The sequence below is a fragment of the Denticeps clupeoides genome, chromosome 2, assembly GCF_900700375.1.
Source record: "Denticeps clupeoides chromosome 2, fDenClu1.1, whole genome shotgun sequence".
NCBI classification, from domain to species: Eukaryota; Metazoa; Chordata; class Actinopteri; order Clupeiformes; family Denticipitidae; genus Denticeps; species Denticeps clupeoides.
In genome coordinates, this window is record NC_041708.1 from 29,086,991 (window position 1) to 29,108,846 (window position 21,856).

General features: G+C 43.9%; 4 protein-coding genes across 8 annotated transcripts in view; 2 read left to right on the forward strand and 2 right to left on the reverse strand.

Annotated features, from left to right (window-relative positions):
• Positions 1-389: 389 nt before the first annotated feature.
• On the forward strand, positions 390-3,998 carry dph2 (diphthamide biosynthesis 2). 2 transcript variants are annotated; one of them, XM_028970300.1, is made up of 7 exons: positions 390-440; positions 522-698; positions 814-926; positions 1,004-1,224; positions 1,830-2,486; positions 3,269-3,448; positions 3,654-3,998. In XM_028970300.1, the coding sequence occupies exons 2-7, from the start codon at positions 558-560 to the stop codon at positions 3,788-3,790; spliced, it is 1,449 nt and encodes a 482-aa protein (XP_028826133.1). In that variant the 5' UTR covers positions 390-440; positions 522-557; the 3' UTR covers positions 3,791-3,998. The 2 variants fall into 2 exon arrangements, with proteins under 2 accessions (XP_028826133.1, XP_028826132.1); XM_028970299.1 differs by having other exon boundaries at positions 399-698.
• A 103-nt stretch (positions 3,999-4,101) lies between these two features.
• Positions 4,102-8,016, reverse strand: ncf2 (neutrophil cytosolic factor 2). The gene is made up of 15 exons (XM_028970297.1): positions 7,598-8,016; positions 7,257-7,339; positions 6,998-7,106; positions 6,773-6,907; positions 6,466-6,573; positions 6,163-6,222; positions 6,017-6,060; positions 5,565-5,706; positions 5,416-5,481; positions 5,236-5,302; positions 5,130-5,152; positions 4,879-5,030; positions 4,678-4,783; positions 4,362-4,479; positions 4,102-4,282 (listed from the first exon to the last, which is right to left on the reverse strand). Exons 1-15 carry the CDS (start codon positions 7,883-7,885, stop codon positions 4,194-4,196), a joined length of 1,590 nt encoding a protein of 529 aa, XP_028826130.1. The 5' UTR covers positions 7,886-8,016; the 3' UTR covers positions 4,102-4,193.
• A 280-nt stretch (positions 8,017-8,296) lies between these two features.
• On the forward strand, positions 8,297-17,208 carry garem (GRB2 associated, regulator of MAPK1). 2 transcript variants are annotated; one of them, XM_028970295.1, is made up of 6 exons: positions 8,297-8,677; positions 10,055-10,195; positions 10,619-10,749; positions 11,842-13,017; positions 14,506-14,678; positions 15,649-17,208. In XM_028970295.1, exons 1-6 carry the CDS (start codon positions 8,557-8,559, stop codon positions 16,475-16,477), a joined length of 2,571 nt encoding a protein of 856 aa, XP_028826128.1. In that variant the 5' UTR covers positions 8,297-8,556; the 3' UTR covers positions 16,478-17,208. The 2 variants fall into 2 exon arrangements, with proteins under 2 accessions (XP_028826128.1, XP_028826129.1); XM_028970296.1 differs by lacking the exon at positions 8,297-8,677 and adding an exon at positions 8,691-9,385.
• prkdc (protein kinase, DNA-activated, catalytic subunit) overlaps positions 14,069-21,856 on the reverse strand; it is a 32,269-nt gene continuing 24,481 nt past the window's right edge. For all 3 annotated transcript variants that reach the window (XM_028970293.1, XM_028970292.1, XM_028970294.1), the window contains 9 exons: positions 21,735-21,802; positions 21,274-21,494; positions 20,706-20,786; positions 20,509-20,598; positions 20,297-20,368; positions 19,201-19,402; positions 18,914-19,102; positions 18,443-18,582; positions 14,069-17,517 (listed from right to left, as the gene is read on the reverse strand). In XM_028970293.1, coding sequence (XP_028826126.1) covers positions 17,313-17,517; positions 18,443-18,582; positions 18,914-19,102; positions 19,201-19,402; positions 20,297-20,368; positions 20,509-20,598; positions 20,706-20,786; positions 21,274-21,494; positions 21,735-21,802 — 1,268 coding nt within the window. In that variant the 3' untranslated portion in view covers positions 14,069-17,312. The remainder of the gene's footprint in view (positions 17,518-18,442; positions 18,583-18,913; positions 19,103-19,200; positions 19,403-20,296; positions 20,369-20,508; positions 20,599-20,705; positions 20,787-21,273; positions 21,495-21,734; positions 21,803-21,856) is intronic.

A 21,856-nucleotide genomic window follows, 5' to 3' on the forward strand; every position in this document is an offset into this window, starting at 1 on the left:
TTGTGTCCCTGAGCAAGACCCTGAGTGTCTCCAGGGGGGACTGTCCCTGTAACTACTGATTGTAAGTAATCAGAGCAAAGGGTGGCTATTTTGAAGAAACTAGAATATAAAACGTGTTTTCAGTTATTTCACTAGTTTTTGTTGAGTACATAACTCCACATGTGTTCTACCAATGAGAATCTACCAATGTAAATGGCCATGAAAATAAAGAAAACACATTGAATGAGAAGGTGTGTCCAAACTTTTGGCCTGTACTGTATATTTAACTTTACAATTAACTTTAAAAGTCGCTCCATGAACTTGGCCCTGGCGGCTTGCCGCTGTTGGCGATGCGGCTCTGAACCGCACCTCCAGCAGGGGGCGCCGAGTGTCCGCGTGTGCGTCGCGGTCGCCCCTGTCACAGGAGAAGAGGAAGGTGCCGGAAGTTCTGGCGCGATCAGGTACCTTCGAGTCTGCTCGCACGTGGTTGTGACAGTGCGCCCTGCTATTTAATCGCGATCGACGTCTTAATTGCGCTGCAGGGACGATGAGTAAATGACGCCGAGCTCCCAGCGAGCATGTCGGCGGCCTTCAGCAGCAGCAGCGAGCTGGCGGTTCGGCGCGCCGTGCACGTTGCGTCGGTCGAGTCGGGAGATCTGGAGGAGCTGTACCAGATCGTGGAAACGTGCCGTTTCGTCACCGGTAGACAGTTTAAGAAGGTGGGCTGCTTTGCTGTCGCTGTGAAGCAGATGTGGACGTGAACTTGCGTGTCTTCTATGATGCAAGGACGTGGAGTGCTGTGTATTTTCAGTTTGTGGTGCTCCTGTGTTTTAGGTTGCTTTGCAGTTCCCAGATGAACTTCTGGTTGTTTCTGTCCCAATCGCGGCAGCAATAGAAAATGAGACCAAAGCAAAAACGTACATTCTGGGGGACACATCATATGGGAGGTAAGACGCTTGGTGGCTTTTGATATTTCTGCCCAGAGTATTCAGGCCCATGAGCTGAATCTGTGTTCCTGGCCCAGCTGTTGTGTAGATGAAGTTGCTGCAGAGCACGTTGGAGCTGACTGCATGGTGCATTATGGCGGAGCGTGTCTCAGTCCTTCCATGAGGCTTCCTGTAAAGTATGTGTTTGGAAGACGACCCATGGACGTTGGGCGGTGCGCTGCAGCCTTCCGGGATTTATATCCTGACTCCCAGAGTCATGTGGTCATTTTATATGATGTTGTCTACTCGCATGCCATAGGTAAGTGTGCACGCCCCCGGGGTGTTAGTAGCATAGTGGGTAACACACTCGCCTGTGAACCAGAAGACCCGGGTTCAAACCACACTTACTACCATTGTGTCCCTGAGCAAGACACTTAACCCTAAATTGCTCCAGGGAGGGACTGTCCCTGTAACTACTGATTGTAAGTCGCTCTGGATAAGGGCGCCTGATCAATGTAATGTAAATGTACATACCAGCTAATATCGAACACACATGCAGGCTATGCTTTAATATGGCAGCGGTCGCAAATTATTAACCTTTTTGAAGCAGTCGTGTTCCTGATTAGCAAACATTCTAATTTCAATCAATATTTCTGCAACACAATGCAAAGTCTTAAATGTAGACACGTAGTATAACACGCAGCTATTCATTCCAATTTCTTTCACTAACCTGGCTTTTAAGTAGTTTTTTCTTCAATTTAATTGAATTTTATTGAACAGGTTATGACTTATTGTGGTCTAATGTTTTACATCTACTATATGTTTTATACCAAAGTGTTTTAAATAAAGAATATTTTGTACCTTTTAAGCAAGACTGCATGTTCCGTTCATTTATATAAATGTTGTTCTTTTCTCTGACCACAGGCAGACTTGTTGAGCTCCTGACCATCACACATCCCAACCTGGTTCCATCTGAACTTGATGTGGACCACTCCCATGGGCAGCTGGCTGACGGGGAAATTACAGACACAAGAGTTGCTCGTAAATTTGGCCGACGGTTTGGCCTGCAAGAGGGACTGACTGTGGAGGATTACTCCATGTTCTATGTTGGTAGTGAAGGAGTCACTCTCACAAACTTCATGATGACCTGGAATCGTTGCTCCTTCTGCTCATTCAACCCCCAGACCTCAGTCGGTCGTGCGGAGTCTGTTAACATCAATAAAGCCCTGATGAAACGCTACTACGCAATTGAACGGGCGAAAGATGCCAATGTGGTGGGCATCCTGGTGGGGACCCTGGGTGTTGCCAACTACCTTACCATCATAGAGCAGCTGAAGGAGTGCATTCACAAGGCTGGGAAAAAGACCTACATGTTTGCCATGGGCAAACTCAACGTGGCCAAGCTGGCCAATTTCCTGGAGATTGACGTTTATGTTGTTATCGCCTGTCCTGAGAACTCTCTGCTGGACTCCAGCGAGCTCTACCGGCCCGTGGTGACGCCGTTTGAGATGGAGGTGGCCTGCAACAGGAACAGAGAATGGACTGGAGAGTACGTCACCGACTTCAGAGATCTCTTGCCTGGTGGGTCCCTTCATTTTTTTTTTTTTTGTTATATTTATCGTTTTTTTTTTTTTTTTTTATACATTTATTTTATTTTTACAATCTTTCAAGTCACCTTTTTCAGGTGAAAAAGGGTTTTAGCTTTTTAAAGCTAAATATTCCAAAAGATTTGGGGCCTTTTTAATAACTTGAAATGCATCCACCACAGTTTTTCAAAGCATGAATTCAATGTCCAAAAAGCAATTTGAATTTTTGAAAATTGTAACTATAGACAATAATACAGTGCACACAAATAACCCAAGAAATTGGGAAGATGTAGACCTCTTCAGACCTCAGTTCTACTGAAAACGTGAAAAGTTATGAAAGGAACTGTGGGAAACTGTGTATTCATTTTGGCTGCAGTTTTAATAAAAACATTAAAATGTCAATCTGTTTTCACAGATTACTGAATAAGAAAATCTTTTTTTTTTTATCTCATAAACATCTCACTTGTCGTGGGAAGATGGACTTCTCCTCTAGCACATAGCCACCCTCATCACTCATCAGGAGACTCCGCTTCTCTCCTCTTGTGGTAGTCGCCTAGTGGTCCACAGGAGGTCTGTCTCTGTGACTGCTGATTTGGATACGAGCATCTGCCAAATGGCGTGATGTAAATGAATGTCTGCCGACGTGGAGACAGAAACAAATTCACCAGACCACTTCCCTGCATAGCCCACAACAGTGAGATGTTAAAAGCAGATTTCAGTTTCCTGCCAGCGTGGACGCTGGATTCCTGCCGCTCCTCTAACAGCATTGTTGTGCAGGTGGGTGTAGTCATGTGGGATTCCCAGAGGCAGACAACGAAACTACAGACGTGTCACTGATCACCGGGGCCTTGCGTACAACTGGCCTGCAGCCTTCAGCTTCAGACACTGCCGACGGCCCTTCGGGGTCCCTCGTCCTCAGAAACCAGGCCATGACAGTAGCCAATCCCAATACAGCAGGTAATTACTCATCTTATTCCAGATCCATAAATACATTTCCTCTTCCCCAAAGAATTAATTTTGTCTTCGTAGCTGCTTCAGAAATGTATCTTTAAGGTGTCCTGAATTTTTCAGGAGGACAAAAGATGCTTGTTCAAATGTTGGAACCAAGACACAACACTTGTGCTCACATTTCTCCATAACCCCTCCTGTTCTCTCTTGGCAGCCGTGTTCCTGGCAGGCCGGAGCTGGCAGGGTCTGGAGCCAAAGCTGGGAGAGACTCCAGTAGTGAAGGCTGTGGAGGGAAGGAAAGGCATTGCCATTGCTTATGAGGACGAGGGGGAGGACAATAGGAAGCATTGACTGTGAGCACGTAATCAGGAACTCAACTGCAGGGCCTTTTCACAACAAACCCAGGCCCTTGAGGAACTATGTAAACCACAACAACTGTGGCTTTATGTGGCACCAACAAAGGCGTGTCTAATTTATGTCTGGAACAGAGAAACCGGTTCCAGCCTAGAGCCTAGCTGATATCAGCATGTATGAAATTAATAAATCAATTTAAATCTGTTGTCTGTTCTTGTCCTTAAGATAAAATTCAGCAAAAACAGGCCAGGCAGTATATATTGATTCATATTATAATAATGAACATGAATATTGGCATTTTAGACATGTGAGGTATAATATTTTAATTTATTGTAAGATCTTTTTGTACAAATAGCACATAAAACTTTTCTACAAACTTATTCTGAATAATGTTGATAAATTAATGGTCCTTCTTTAAATGTTGTACAAAGGATGCTGGGAAGATGCCCGTCTTTCCATTACAACGTCCTTCCAGCCAATCGGCATTTACTGTCAAAAGAAAATAAGACACCCTTAAGCACATAAAATGTCCTTATTTCCAGGACAGTATTGCTGGCTCTGGACGAACCTTTAGAGAGCACGGTGATCACATCACCCTGGCGGAACTGGAGATCCTCTGGGTTGGTGGACTCGTATGAATGCAGAGCCACAACCTGAGTAATGGCCGGCGTGGTCTCATCTGGGACCTACACAGCAGAGAACAGAGGCCGTAATAAAGAGATTTAAAAAATGTTCCCCCTTTCACATGGTATGATTATTTCCCTGATGGGACTCAGATTCATTATTACATTCCCGTGCTGTTAATGTTCCTGGAAGACCATTAATAAACCTTGGTGACCTGTAACCTCCGCTCATACAAGTAATTTCCGACTTCAGGTTAGTACCTGACTCAGGGCACACCAGAGCGTGAGTCGTCCATCCACCACGCCCTTCCACACGGAGGTCATCTCTGATTCGTCAATAGTCACTTTCTTGCCTGATTTGACATAGCTGGGCAGAAAAATGCTCTACATTGTACATTGTTGTACAGGCGAATAAAATAATGAACAGTTGTACTGGCTGAATCTGCACCGTGGTCGTTTTACCTCAACGTGATGGCGCTAGCAGGTAAATTCAGCTTAGTGCTGATTTTGTGAAGTAAGGTCCTGTAGGGGATACCCGGCAAAACTGTGATGACCACCGTGTACAAGAAGTGGACCTTCATGAGGCATCCTGCACTCTCCCCAGGGTCTTCAGTCTGGCACCAGGCACATCAACATTTCATTTAATCAACAAATTCAAAAATACTGGCCTCAACAATTTTTAAATGATTAATTATTAATAATATTATTCATACCTCATTTGTTTTGTCTGGTGAAACTGTTAGAAATACCCCAAAACATGTATTATATAAATATATAAGTATATTTTTGCTCTTTCACTTAATGAAGGCATTTTCTTACTTGGTGTTCTTCTTTTCGGACGGGCTGGAGGGTTTCGGACTGGAGGGCCTGGGATTGCGTCATCATTCTGAAAGATGAGGACAAATCATAAAGGACATTCCTGGAGGTTTAACACTATATGTCTTATATAACATAAAATATAACATATATAAATGCACATAGAGTGTGTATAAAGAATACCTGTCCATGCTGGTGTATGAGCGTGTTGTCCAGTGGCCTAAGGTAATTATATGGAACCAAACCTCTCTATAAACAAAAAACGATGAAAAATGATTTTGTGTGTGTGCCAGTGAAAGTGTCACTGTGAATCGGTTTTTCGGCACACTCACCCTCTCATTGAAGATGACAGAGGCCCAGTGGTCAGTTCCTTTTTCAAGAACAAAGACGACGTTGCCAGGCAACACCGCCAGCTCCTCGACGGTCTCAGGGTAGAACTCATACAGGACGGTGTGAGGCTCCCCCTTTAGAGCTCTGCCAAAATCAATGAATGGCTACAGTTCGAGATGATTAATCTCGTTCTGATGTGTTGCCTTCACGCAGAATTCAAATAACCATGCATGCTTGTTCAGAAACTTATCATGATAATTCATGTCATCTTGTTTTGCATTGACTTTTTGTTACTACTGTATTACACAAAAATCTATACAATCATCAATATTAGTTATTAGCGCAAAACACCATCAATATAATGTGACATCATTTCTATGTTTAAAAAATATATATTTGTTACTGTAATAAACCGTCTTATGAAAACCTTCATAGTGGACAGAGCAACTCCTACCTTAAGGAATGTGATCTGATCGGTGTGGATGGAACATCTTCAACCTGTCCAGTTCAATGAATCATAAAAAAAATACTCTGCCTCTGTAACACTTGTGCCAATGAGCGATAATGTCTCTCTCTGCAGTGGAGAATTATGACACAGACCTGTGGCTGGAGAGGAGCGAATCCGGAGAACTCGTCCTGATGAACAACGGAGGCCACAACCTGATGAAACCAGGGTCGAATCAGGGTCACCTCCCACATAATGGTCTCCAGCATGAGACTCATTTACAAAGGCTGCAATTTTTAGTGACTAGTACTTTAAATAACGAGGGAAGAAGTGGGATTGCTTAAAGAAGACGTGCTGCGGTTCATCCAAAACCATGTGACAGACTTAGTGACGTAAGGGCAGAATAATTACTTTAAAATTGAAATCCAATACCATTTTCAAAAAAAGCCACCGGTTACCTTGGCTTTGCCGAGGTAATCTTTCTTCTCCAGTTCAGACACGTATTTTTGGTTGGGTTTGAAGAGCAGTCCCGGCCGGATTTCTGCCAGTTCAAACAGCTTGTGTTTCTGCAAGGTTGACAGGAACTCACACACAGAAGTTTGCATAGCTATTTTGCATTCACACAAGGGGAAAAAAACGGCCACCGGAAATGCTCACGGTGTACCAGCTAAAATTCTACACAGGTTAAAATAAGGAATTAAAAAAAGAGATACAGAATAGTAACTTTGAGGACAGGAATAGCTCATCAGGAATAGACCAACTGACCAAGATGGCCTCCAGGGCGAGATCAATGTGTTTGAATTTGGCCTCAGCCTTCCGAGCCAGAGCTGAGAAGAGGTTCTCCTGGGCTTTCTCCCAATCACCGAGCTGGGCGTGGACCAGTCCCATGTTGTGTAGCACCTGGAAAAAAAATATACGACCAGGGATATCATAAAATTAAACACTACATATACACTATAACACAATCCCAATTATGTTGTAAGTATATACTTCACAGGCATGTAGTTTGTATCTCAGGCCCAGGGGACTGTAATCTATCAGGTTGTTGTCTCGTAACTCTTTCAACGCAAGCTTGAAGTCTGCGAGAGCCTCTTCATATCTGTCACAACACAACACACCGACGCAAAAAAAAAAGGAGAGGAAATAGATTTTCTGTGAAGTGATAATAATTCAATTTAAATGATTAATTCCTTTTACCAATGGGTTTTAGAGCAGAGTGGCGAGTTAAAAATAAGTAACAGTTGCACACTTTTCCTTTTTGTAGAATGTGATTCCTCTTTGAGCGAATGCAACGGCTAAATGCCCATCTTTCCCAATACTGAAGTCAAAAGCCTGCGAGACAGAAGAAGAGTTTTACTTCCCCTTTTGACAGTGACTTGCACTTTTTAATGAAAAGAAGGAAAGAAAACACTGATAAAATCTTTATGGTTAAAGAATAAGACCTGTTTGGCTTTGCGGTGTCTTCATCTAACCAACCAGGGTGATGCAAATGCAGCAAAATCAAAACTTATACAAACCCTGCTATGATATGAATGAATTGTGAAAATTGAATAGACATACAGTAGAAGCAAAAGAACAAAAGACCTTAACCTTTTCAGCAGCATCGAAATCACCGTTTGCCAAGTGGAGACACCCAATGTTGTAGGAGATCTTGGAGTTCTTGTCCTCAATGTCCAGGAAAACCTCGAGGGCCGTCTCTGTGTTCTTCTGCTCCGCACACCCCACTGCCTTGTCCCACTGCCGGAGAGTGTTGAGGAACGACATGGTTCTCACACAGACGACCGTGTCCGACTGAAAGATGTCAACTGTTGGATACACACTCTCTCTCTCTCTCACACACACACACACACACCACTTCACTTTCAGGGAGGAAGTCATCTGTACAGGATCTAGCTTTTTTTTTGGGCCAATCAACAGTTGTGACCCTACCAGAGGCAACAACTACATGACATTAAATTTGCCCCTTCAAGCTCTGCTTTTAAATTTTTATTTATTTATTCATTCATTCATTCATTCCTATTTGTTAGCTTTTACTGTCCACGTGTTTAACTTTGTTCTTTTTTTTTTTTTTTTGTATATTTGTGTGTTTGTATTCATGCCTGGAGATCACTTTGGTGCAGTGGAACTGCTGTTAAAGTGCTCTAGAAATAAAGTTGACATATAATAATCATGCAACTGGCTTATTGCTTATGTAATAGGTAATATGCACATAAAGTATCACGTGCAAACATAGCAAGAATAAAGAAATATTGGGTGAAATAAATCATAAAGAGACGGACAACTCTCCGATCCCCGCCGGGGGTGGAGGAAGCAGCCATTCCCGTCGCCGAGAGCTCTGCGGCGTGGACGCATGGCATTTCCTGTCAGTGTAAATAGACGGACGCGCTGACATGGCCGCCGCCGCCGTCGCGGCTCGACGGTCCGCGGTCGTCTGAAAGTAAAGCGCACGGTGGCGGGGGCATCGAGGGACACGCTCTCCGCGCAGCAGCCCGTCATGCCTCCCCGGTGACCGCGGCGGCGGGCTGCGGTCTTTGTGTCGGCCAGCCAACATGGACCTGGGATCACGGCTCTACAACAGTCTGAAGGATGTCCGATGGAGCGCCACGACTCTGCCCCTGGATCGGCTCGTCAGCGCCTACAGATTGCCGCAGATCGTGAAGCTGGACGGCGGTGAGAGGCTGCGCTGCGGTCCGGTCGGGGAATAACTTCACCGCCCGGCGCTCTGGTGCGGTTTACAGGGCGATAGTAGCCTAGTGGGTAACACACTCGCCTATGAACCAGAAGACCCGGGTTCAAATCCCACTTACTACCATTGTGTCCCTGAGCAAGACACTTAACCCTAAGTTCCAGGGAGACTGTCCCTGTAACTACTGATTGTAAGTCGCTCTGGATAAGGGCGTCTGATAAATGCCATAAATGTAATGTAAATGTAAATGCGATAAAAAGCCTCGCAGGGGATTCGACCGCGTGCAGCTCTGCCCAGCCGGGTCGCGCTGAAAGGCGCCGAGCTGGAGCGCTAGCGTTAGCATGCTAACGAGCCAAAACAAACTGGCCGCAGTAGCGTTAGCATGCTAACGGTAGACATGCTAGCGGACACACTCGATGATTACTGGCGTCACTTGTGTTGTACTGTTGCCCCGCGTGTGGTGCGGTTGTTTCATATCCCTCGCGTCGTGCTAATATACAACTTTGTTTCATCCTCCGTGGTTGTTTTTCTTAGTTATTAGCGGATTTGAAAGTGGACGTCAGTCGGCAGGACGTTAGCAGTGGACGGAGGCGGGCTGGTATCTGTGCTATCAGCCGTCGGTCGGCCCCGCAGTACCGGGACGGCGAGCGGATTTTCCTTTCGATCTTAATTCCCCGGGGCTGTTGAACTCGGTACTTCGCCTGCGACCCCCTCCCCACACAATTCGGGCCTAAGGTTGCGCTCAGGAATGCGCGATTTCGAGCGGATCTATGCATACTTGGACCGATAGATCAATTGTATTGATCACTGCAGGAAATTTCGTATTGTAGAAACGCGCAGTGCAGTCACAGACTCAGCAGGAAGCCTATTCAAAAAGAGCATAAAGTGTGTATAGTTGTCACGCAACGTTGTGTGAACGTAAGTGTAATGTAACTCAGCGAGTGGTTCCTCGTTGGTGCTCATAAAATATAATTTTATTAATACTGCACTGTATGTTGTTCAAATCTCAAAGTGCCTACAGAATTAGAAGAAAGGGGCAAAAGAACAGTCATTTCTTCCATTGTAAAACCTGAATATGGCTCATGTTACTCATGTTTTCAGCGAAGCTTTGATCAGCCAGACCGCTGCATTTCAGGCTGGAGATGGAGATGGGACAGTTTTCGGGAATGGCTGCCACCTTTTTTTTAGATTTTTCTCCCCTGTAGCCCCCAACACATACAGCTGAAGGAATGACTTTAAACATTAATTGGTGCTAAACGTTAATTCTAAGACAGTCACCCGACATCATTGGGTACAGCCGGTCTGAGTTATGTGTGTCATTTTATAATGAACGAGTCATGTTTTCCGTTTCCGTTTGTCAGGGGAGTCGGTTGAGGGGCTGCGTGAAAACGACTACCTCTTGATTCACTCGTGTCGCCAATGGACAACAATTACGGCCCATAGCCTGGAGGAAGGCCACTATGTCATCGGACCCAAAATCGAGATTCCTGTCCATTATGAGGGTAAGGCACCTATTCACAACATTGTTTAATCAATTGTTTCAAAAGCTTGGACGTTTTAATGCATACAGAGGGCACAAAGCGAAAAGTGATGTTGCAATAAGTGCCAATCGACCTGTGCACTACTGCTACAGTATGCGCTTCTCTCGCCAAAAACGTGGGCGGTGAAGTCCGTGAACCTTATTGACTTGCCTTTTTGCGTGCACTTATTGACTTTTGTTACAACACAGGTGCAGATTAAAATACCTACAAATGGTTTCCTGGGATCGGGGGCTATCGTAGATAGATTTTTAAAAATGTTTTGGTCATGTCAATGCTGTTGAAATGAGCTGCAATCAAATTGTAGACACTTGCATATTCAGATGAAGAATGATTAGACTAGTGTGAATTCCACAAGGTAAAAATGTGCTTTCTACTCATTTACAGGTCAGTTTAAGCTGCTTGAGCAGGACAGAGACATCAAGGAACCTGTGCAATATTTTAACAGTGTGGAGGAGGTGGCTAAGGCCTTCCCCGAGCGGGTTTACGTAATGGAGGAAATAACCTTCAATGTGAAGGTAATGCCAATTATTATTACAGTCATTGGGATGGACATTATCCTTACATATAGGAATCTGATTTTCTACACAGTGCAAGGGGAGTGCTCACTAATGTAACATCAGGCATGTGTTCAGGATTTATGAAAAGAACCAGATTCAGGGATCAGGGAAGGAATGGTTGATAGTTGTCCATATCTTGGAAGGGGAAACTGACTAATCCATCTTGTTTGTTGTGCAGTTATTACTGACACTTGGAACACAAGCTGGTGTTTTTCTAAACTTTCTAAGTTAAAAATGTGAGGAGCCCATTGATGATCTCACAGCTCTCACACACCTTTCATCCACATTCTGAAAAAAATTAAACCCTCTCTTATCCTCAAGTCACACGCAGAGTCTAGTTTGAGGTCCTCGTCCCTTACGTTTTGAGCTCCGAATGAGAATTGCTGGTATCTTCCTCTTGTAAGTCGCTTTGGATAAAAGCGTCTGCGAAATAAAGTAAAAGTAAAGAGGTCAGCAGAGATGAGGAAACAACCTCCTCCACCCCTGTAGATGGCGCTGTACAGCTGGGTACACTCAGGCAGAGTGAAATCGCAAAAACATGACAGACTGATCACAGCATCTTGTATTTCAGCTTGGTTTTTACATTTTCAGTGAGCTGTAGAATATTGCAATATATGGGGCAGTGGTGGCCTAGCGGATAAGGGAGCGGCCCCGTAATCAGAAGGTTGCTGGTGTGGATCCCAATCCGCCAAGCTGCCACTGAGCAAAGCACCGTCCCCACACACTGCTCCCCGGGTGCCTGTCATGGCTGCCCACTGCTCACTCAGGGAGATGGGTTAAGTGCAGAGGACATATTTCACTGTGTGCACCGTGTGCTGCTTTGTATCACAAGTGACACTCATTTCACTTTTTCAGTTTATTATTATTACGGTACAATTGTATCAAAAGATTCTTGCCAATACACCTAATGTTGATAATGGATTTATCCAATTTGTTTAAAATAAATACATTTAAATTGTGTGCAACATTTTCTCAATGTTACACAGACTTGAAAAAATCTTCTGCAGACCTACGTCGGTCACGTGCGAACTTTCTTGTTTTCCTGCTTAGATGGCCTCGGGAGAATGTAATGAGGACACAGAGGTGTATAACATCACCCTGAACACGGGAGATGAGCTCACGCTGATGGGCCAGGCTGAGATCCTCTACGCCAAAACGTTCAAGGAGAAGTCTCGCTTTAACACCATCTTCAAAAGGATTGGGAAGCTGAACTCCATCGGGAAGCTGGGCCGAGGAAAGATGCCGTGCCTGATCTGCATGAACCACCGCACCAACGAGAGCATCAGCCTGCCTTTCCAGTGCAAGGGCCGCTTCAGCACCTGCTCGCCCCTGGAGCTACAGATGCAGGAGGGCGAGCACACCATCCGCACCATTGTAGAAAAGACCCGGCTGCCTGTCAACGTGACCGTGCCAAGCAGCCCACCCAGGAACCAACACGACCTGCACCTGATCCGAGAGGGTCATCGCTACAAGCTCGTCAACATCCAGACCAAGACTGTGGTGGTGTGCTGCGCCCTGCGCTCCAACAAGGTGCTGCCTGTCCACTTCCCGCTCCACGTGGCTGTGCTTCCCAGGCTGGTGGCCCCGGAGGGGCTGTTGCATGGAGAACCTTGGTTGGAGACGGTGGTCCACCGATGGTTCGTTTTCTGCCAAGAACAGTTCGATATAGACGATTACTCACGAGCGGTCCGCGACGTCCGGGTGGACTGGACCGAGGACGGGAAAAGTCCCAAGAAGGTGAGCGGAGGTGGACCTGCTAGTGGTGGAGGAGTGGGTGGAGTCAGCGTTAGTGGTGGGAATAATGGCTGCCCCGCCCACGTGCACCTCCCTACCTCGCTCAGCTCTGCTCGCGACGAGCTCACGCAGTCCTTCCACCGGCTGTCCGTCTGTGTCTATGGCAGCAATCTCCATGGCAACAGCGAAGTCAACTTGCACGGTTGCACGAGTCTGTGTGACGAGTGTGTCCCGCCGGAGCTGCCAGACATGGACTACCTGTTACCGGAGCCGGCGGACAGCTGCCTGTTCCACAGGTCGGATGTCCCTTATGAAGAGCTCTGGTTGGACCGGAACGCCGGCTCTGCGGTGACTGTGCTGGAGCACGGCGACCCTGTCACCAGGAGCAGCGTCTCCGCAGCGACGCCTTACCCGACAGCAGGTCCTGTCTGTCCCATCTTAAGCTCAGATGTACCTCTACCTCCACCTCCGGTGCCACCTAAGTCAGAAGCTGTAAGTCGGGTTCTTTTGGTTCCAGTGCGCCAACATACATTTCATTTAAAACATCGTATTCTGCTAAAGAAATTTAAATGCATTTTCCTCCCCTCTGGTTGAATCGACCAGACACCCACAATTAATTTAAACTCCGTCTGTATTGGCTTTGTCTGCTCTCCCTCAGACAATCATTCCTCTTACAGCCTATTCAAACCGCATTCGGGATGTCTTTATATTAAAAACACTGCTTCGCGCCCGAGGGCTGCGCCGCAACAAATCAGATTTGATAAGAATGCTGTGTCTGGCTCGTCTCGGTTCAAACATACCTCACGTGGCGGGGCAGAAATAACTGCAGCCGCAGCAGCCTGATGTCACAATTGAATTGTAGGGAAGTTGCCTCGTTAATCACGTCAGTTTGACTGTGGCCAGCATGTCGGCCTTAATGAAATCGTGCCCATGGCTCCAATTCAATAAAAGCTGTAACGTCTGTATTCATTTCACTCTTATTTTTAAGTTGTCGTAATCAAAGTAAGCCATTATAGTGTGGGACCTGCAAGGGGGGGAGAGAGAAGAAAAAAAACCCAACAAATATTTTGGGCAAATATTTGCAAAGTATGTTAGTGTGTGGAATGATGAGGTATGTGGCTGGTCATACCGGCACACTCACGAAAAATGAGAGTATATGAGGCACTTGAGGCCATGTGTTTATATCGTTTATAATGGTTAAAGGGCATGGTTGGGTACCTAAAACAATAGATTATACATTCTTGGCTTTTCAGTGCCACATATTTACATGCTTATATTTTCTCAATTTAGTTATAGGTGTTATAAATTGTTTCAGTAATTTATTTAGCTCATCTTTATTACTCCAAAAATATATGGGTTCATTTAATCACTTTCTGCAAGATCTATAAACAATAAAATCCTCAAATATTCCTTTTATTGTTAGCGTTCCAGCTAATTAAAACTAATTTCCTTTGACATCATTTTTATTTAAGAACTTATTTATTTAAAAATTCAACTGTGCAAACTGAAATAAACTTCTATGGTAACTGCTAACTTTGTTCTATTTTTTTTTTTAAATGTTTTCCTGGTACAATGGAGAATATTTGTTCAATAGATTAAATTTAACCGCATATGATATAGTCTGTTGATCTGAAAAAGGTCAGATCGGTAAATATAGATTATAGAAAGAATGACTGTTCACTTTAAAATGAGTAAAAGTTGAGTTAAAAAAATCCACCTTGTTTGTTCGGCCAATATGTTTTAGAATGCAAAAAATTTGAAAAGATGCTTTTAATTGTTCAACCTTTATGAGCCAGTGGTACCAGATAACAGGAAACACTCATAGGAAATGTTTAAATAGTAAAAAAAAAAAAAACTATAATCATCAGCATAAACCATGAATCTGTCAAGGAATGTCGTTTATAGTGAATGTTTAATGCAGGTCTGCATTCTGATAAAACAAAACTGATAATAATGGGTACATTTTGGTCTTTTGGCCAGGTGAAGGAGGAGTGCCGGCTGCTCAACGCCCCGCCCATCCCGCCACGGTGCTCCAAGCAGACGAGTGTCAACAGTGCACAGTCTGTGTCCTACCAGCAGTCCAAACCCCGGCAAACCGAAACCCGGTCCCCTAGCCCCACTCTGTCCTACTACTCTTCCGGCCTGCATAACATGTGAGTGGCACAGAAAGGCACAGCTGGGCCACACACACACACACACACACACACACATATATTTAAGTTCATGTATTGCTAGCGTATGGACTTTATTAAAACAGGACGTTTGAAGCACACGGGCTGGTCCCATCCACACACCCTGCGTCACCGCATAAGAGCCTTAGGGCTGTGCTGCTGGTGCACACACTGACCTTATCTTTTCACATAGTTTGCACTGAGAACACGCGCTGGTAAATCCGGTATTACAGAAGCAGCTGCTTCTGGTAATATGCAGAGGTTTTCCAGTGCAGAGGTCACCTTTTATTGGTGACATACAGGGAAAAACAACATGCCACAGCAGCATGCTGGATTTAGGTACCAGCATTATTCATCACAGCTGATGATGCCTTCAGATCTCATGTTCCAGGTAAAATGCATGGGCAGATTAGTCAAATATAATGTGGCTGTTAGTTATCATATATTTTTTAAATATATTGTACCTATAATAGAGGTGGGAATTGCAGAGAAAACAGCGATATGTTTTTTGATGAATTGCAGCAAAGTTAACTATGGTTTAATAATAAGCTCACAATTGAAGAAAAAAAAAAAAGTATAAATTTCAAATAAAAAAAACATATTTGCAATAAATGACTGCTTGTTTTATAGGGATGAATTGAACTGTATATGATCTGCTTCACTGCAGTCTGGTGAAATGGCCTGTTTTCCTGCTATGCAAAAAACTATTCACACACAGCTAGTTCATAAACAGTTCAATTGATCATTTTCAACTTTGATACAAGATACCATGGCATACTGTATCACCAAAGGAACACCAAACTATTTAATTTTTTGGCTCCAATCTATACTGTACACTAACATTTTCTGAGCATCTAACATTTTCTCAGGTGTCTCTGTATGGAAATTAAACAAAAATACATCTGGGTCACGCTGTCTGTGAATGTAATACATTTTTGCATTTTTAACACAGAAGGGGGAATGAAAAAGTGGCATCAGAAGAACAAAACCATGTTTGCTACCCATGTCCCTGGATGCGACCTGATGACTGTTCCAAAATGACGTCTTGCCTCAGCCCCACTATGGACAGCACACCCTGTCGCCTGTCTTGGCCAAATGACTTCTGCAGTGGGGAGTCCCACACTACAAAAGACTTCACGTCTGTCCAGTGTCGAAGCTACTCCAGCTATCCACGACAGAAGACCCCTGGTACGCCTAAACCCTGTTCCACTGTCCTCTTCGACTCGGACAGGCCTCATAAGGGCAGCCCCACGCCCTCCAGATCTCAGATGGTTTCACAGCAGGGTCAGTTTTGCACCAAATCCACCAGTTACACATTAGACATGTACAGAGACAAACCCATAGAGGAATGTAACACTAAACAGAGTCAGTCTTGCCCAATCCTGCCCCCCCGGACTCAGAAGTCCAACGACACATGGACTGACTCGGACTCAACCACAACAGCAAAGGTAGCAGCCGTTGACGTGGCCCAACTGAACTCCGTGGAACCACCACAACCAACATGTACGAACGCCACCTCCACTCTCTCGAGTCCACACACTATTGGGTCTGTGTGGAAACCACCCACCAACCTATCAGGGCTCTCGATAGAGGAGGTGTCCAAGTCTTTGCTGTTCATCGGCCTCTCAGAGGACGTAGTGTCTTTGTTTGTACGTGAAAAAATAGATGGGAACTTGCTCCTGCAGCTCACAGAGGAGATCCTCACAGAGGACTTTAAGCTAAGCAAACTCCAGGTCAAGAAACTAATGCAGTTCATCAGTGGCTGGAGACCTAAAATGTAAAACTATTAATAATATTATTCATTAAAATAATAACAATTAAACAAAACTAGTCTAGGCAAGACATGCATTTGTGAACATTACCTTGGCCTTCAGTATTGCAGTAGACAGTTTTGTATCCAAATGCTATGCACATTCAGTGGCCTTTAATTGGTGGCCATTTTGTTAGTCTAATATGTATGAGATATATATATAATGGGGTGCTTCTGTGTATTAACTATACAGTATGTCTGTATGTATTGATCTTTATCCTGGTCTCCATTAGATTCCCTTCTTTGTTTAGGGATATGCACAATGGAGTCACTACTTGCTCAAACCCAAAGCCTTTCTGAAATTATTTTCATTAATAAACACTTATATTTCCATATTTGCCCAAGGTGGAAACAGTCCATTTAAAAATAGCAGTAGTACTAAACCTGCACTACACAGTTAATTCTACACAGCGTGTACAAATGCTAATAGGTACCATTGTGCGTTTTTTAGTGGCAGAATGCAGAATGTATTGCTTTGGTGGGAGTGAGGCACCGAGGCAGCATTGGGCACCGAGGACCAAGTCCATCGCTGTTTGTTAATTGCTCGTTTGTTTACCAACTGTGAACTTGCCCTTTAAAACGCCTTACTATACATAAAGCAGGTCCACTTCGAAAAGCCATACTTCCCATGGTCACTGATGCAGAATTGGAACTTTGGGGCATTGAAAACAATAATAAAAAGCAACTTGAAAGGAAACGTGATATGTTTGTGAAAATTTTTTCTTTTTTATTGAAAGCTTTTCTTGAAAAACATATAAGGGCCCTTACCAATGGAACACTGACTTGTGTAGGCATTCAAGACTATCTTACATCCAGGGCTCCCAGCCGAACCACGCCCTTCCAAGCAGGTTTGGGTCAGTGGCCTGGTCAAGCAGACAGTCCACCTGATTCTCAACACTGAGCTCCTTCTCCCCCAGGCGAGCGCGGATGTTGTGCTCCTCTGAGCCCCGGGACACCTCCACCATTTTTTTAAACGCTGGATCCCTGTCAAAGCCAAGCTGCACCTCTTCACTGAAAGTGCGGAAACAGCAGAATCAGTGCTACCCAACTTATGACTGACACCAGAGCTACTAAAAAAAAAGAATAGTAGTAAGTTCAAAGCACAATGCCAAGTGCTGCGACAGAATTACATAATAATGCTCATCTGTGATAGAGTGCTGAGTTATGCACAATTATTCTTTAGCCAGAACAGGACAATATACAATTTTTTGTTTTAATATAGAAATAATATTAACATTTTTAAACACTGGTCATTCCTTAATTATCATCCCTCCACTGGCTCCTGGTAGCTGCTCGCATTGAGTTCAAATCCTTGATGCTGCCTACAGGGCTGTAAATGGAACTGCGCCCTCCTACATCAACACACTACTACCTAGCTACACTCCTGCACGCTCTCTCAGATCGGCAAACGAAAGGAGACTAAAAATTCCTTCTTCACGGGGTCTCCGGTTCCAATCATGTCTGTTCTCCGTTGTTGTCCCTGGCTGGTGGAACAACCTGCCCTCCTCCACACAACTAGCCGAGACTATCACCACTTTTAAGAAGCTGGTGAAAACCCTCTTATTCAAAAAATATTACAGACAAATCTAACAGTTACACACGCACATGCGTACACACTGCACAAACAATACACAAATGTATAAATACATAATAATTTTTCTTAGTCTAGCACCTAACAATCTCCGAGCATGCTCTTCACTGACAAGTCTAAGCCTTATCAGGGCTCTTAGTTTGTAAACTCAATATTCTATAGAAATCGAACGAGAATTGCTGGTGTCTTCCTCTTGTAAGTCGCTTTGGATAAAAGCGTCTGCTAAATAAATTTAAGTAAAGTAAAGTAAAGTAATTAGATTCAGCAGAGAAATCGCTAGAGTTTACAATATTTTTAAAATGGAAATCTGACTAGCAATAAGGAACAGGGTTGACTGTAACATACCTGGTTATAACCGCTGGATTAGCACCTTCTAACTTTCGCCGAGCAAAGTTGACCTTCTGCAGTGGGTACCAGTTCACCACGTCAGTGTCCACCCTCTCCTTCCAGGTGCCTCCTTTCTTCAGCTGCTTCCGCTCAAAATTCTAAAGTGGAACATGAGACACACTGTTCCTGACATGCTGATGCATCTCTCATTATTAGCATAACAATAAGAATAACAATTAGCAATGAAAATGTCTTGGTAACACAATGTGTACTATAGTGTAATATTAGCTTTCCATGTATAAGAATGATTTATTATGTGCATGCGAGCCATCATTAATTAATGGCTTGGAGTTTTGCATGCATTGTCCAGATCCTCTGAATTTAGCATAACTATGTAGTCAAACACAGTTTCATAGTAATTATTAAGATCCAGCGGGTGTCCATTCTGAGGCATTGTCTCTGTAAGCCAGACAGATCCTGATTTCACACCTTCCAGTCCAGAGAGGGCTCCTTCACAAACACATCCATGGTGTTGAGCAGGAGGTCTGGCTCGTTCCTGAAGGCCCGGAGCGAGTGCTCCATCACACTGCGGATCAGCCCTGACTCCTTCATGGGCTGCATGAGGTTCACAAACTGCCGCGTCAGTCGGAACGGCATCAGTTCCGGCACTGGGAGGAACTTCAAAATATGCAAAATTTGGTCAGTATGGTGTCTTATCATTGCAGAAATGAAAGATCCTAGAACAGGTACGATTAACTAGAATTTGTCTTTTTAACCTGAGTGGCGGATCCAAAGGCATGGCCAAAATCGATGCCAATCATGCCGCCGGTCTCAGTGTTGATCATGAAGTTAGAAAGGTGACGGTCGCCAATGCCCAGCACCCAGTGGCTAATGCAGAGCAAAGCGTGAGAGCTGGAGAAGTGCGAACGCAAGGAGAGAAAGGCCTCTGGGGTGGTGCTCATACGTACGAAGGCCCTCCTGCAGCAACACAGGGAGGAGAATTAAAAGGTGAAAAGAACGTTCTAACTGTCTGAAAAAAAATTAAAAAAAGGTCATTATGTGAAAGTGTCTTTGTTATACACTGCAGCACAGCACACAGTGACACAACAAAATGTGTCATCTGCTTTTAACAATCACCCTTGGTAAGCAGTGGGCAGCCATGACAGGTGCCCGGGGTGTCAGTGGCACCTTGGCGGTGCGGGATTCGAACCGGCAACCTTCTGATTACCTTATTCAGCATAAAGCAGCCTCCTCCTCCAAGTCAACAGAAAACACAGCAGAGGAATCTGTCAGTTTTCATAGAACAGAAGTGCCGAAAGGAACTGCACAAAGATTCAGAAATGAATCAGCTGATAAGCAGCACAAGCCTTATCAGATGTCCGCGCGTCAGGTGACCGCGGAACTCAGTTTTTCTGCTCATTGGAGCAAATAAAAGCATCCGAACAGGCGTTCAGCACCAGCATTCTGTCAGCTTTGTGTTCAAGATACTCAAATAAATGCAGCATTTTCTTGCTGTCAATTTCTGCCAAAATCCAGATGAATCCGGAGTCAATAAAACGGCAGAGAAAATCCAAATCAAAAGCAGCTACAAAATGCCGCGAAACAGCGCATTCATTTCTTGTTCATTTCAAATGTCTATGTGGCCTTACTCGAATAGTACACATGTGAGGCCATTATAGGGTGGTAGTAGCCTAGTGGGTAACACACTCGCCTATGAACCAGAAGACCCGGGTTCGAATCCCACTTACTACTTCATGCATCTGATCTCAAAAATTGCCCTGCATGTGTGCTCTGCTCACCTTCACGTTTCTCTTAAACGTGTTATGAACAATGTTGCTGTTTATTAAATCAAGATGAAAAAGACACACAAACCTCAGCAAGTCCTCTGGCACCATCTGTTCAACTCTCGTCAGGTTCTTGATGGTGTCACCACGACTTGCCTTCCTATGGGCAATAACAGTGTTCATCAGCCCATGGTGGGGAAAACAAAAAACACAACAATGCTCAAATCTTCATGGGATACTCTGTCCCAGAGTGACACTGATTTTATTTTCAGAAATGCAAAGAATGGCAGGTTTGCTAACCTGTAAACCTCTGCAAACAGCTTTCCACAGTTAGCACTGGAATCAACTTTGGCCACTTTATAGATCCTGCTTTTGTAATCTTCTAATGGGCTATAAAAACAAAAGTCTGTAGGTTATGACCTCTGGAAAGTACCCCAGCTATTTTTGAGTAAATCTGAAGGCATGGTGATTAATGAAAATTTTATTCTGGGACGCACTTGTGCCTCATTTCGGTTTTACTGCTAACCAGGAACTCTTTCAGGGTACAAGTGTTTTCAATCCACTCTATCACTCCGATCCTGCAGTGGGATTAAAAAAAAATACAATACATTCAGCAACATTGTTGAGACGTTCATGATAAACAACGAACATTGAAGAGAGTCATTCTAAAAACAAAGTTAAGTCAAAAAGTCAAAAGAAAGTATTAATAAATTAACAGACAACAAACAACCAACAAAAAAAATGACTCTGCGATTGTCTGGTTAAGAAATTAAGATTAACTGTCTTTTACATCAAGGCAAATCAAGCTTAATTTATATTTAGCATTTAAAACCCCAATGTGCATGTGCTGTACATATAAGGGCCAACTATACTAAAAATCGAAAATAAATGATAGTTAATTTAAAAGAGTGATTTAGGCTCAGATTAACAGGTACATGTAGCCATTAGAAACTGATTCTATCATACATTTTGTTTAATAGGTGAATAGGTGAGGTTTTTAGTAGATCAATAGTTCCACCATATGCAAGAAAGCATAGTTTTCCTTTTGTGCAAAGATGACTTAACCTGCTGGTGATGGGCACCACCTGGTAGGTGTGGAGCACCATGTTCCTCTGAGAGCAGGCAGTGTCACGAGCCAGGATTAAATTCATGATGGAGAAGAGCTGCTCGATGCGCTGGTCCTGCCGGAGATCTTCCCCTCCCTTCACCAGGAAAGGATAATCCCTTTCATCATCCCCACGAATGATCAGGCGTTTGGGTTTTCGGATAGAGGTCATGACTTTTACCTAAGGCATGAGGACAGTCATTTAATAATATCATGTAGTATGTTTTTTTTATTTTGTATGTTGAAAAGTACAACATCATGCAACAGAATAGTTACAAGCAACACAGTACAAAATGCTAACAATAGGCCAGGTTTATGGACATTAAAAAAAAAATTCTTATCAACCAAAAAAATGTTATGGTAAAATTTCATTTTTACAAACCACAAAGATTTTTTTCCCCAAATACACAACCAAACCTACCCTTTCATCAAAACCAATAATCTTGGCATGGTACTCTGGTAATGGTTTGGATCGACCATCATACTGTCCTGGGGATTGAAGAAAAGGCAGTAGTTAAAATTTCTGCCACCAGAAGGAACACA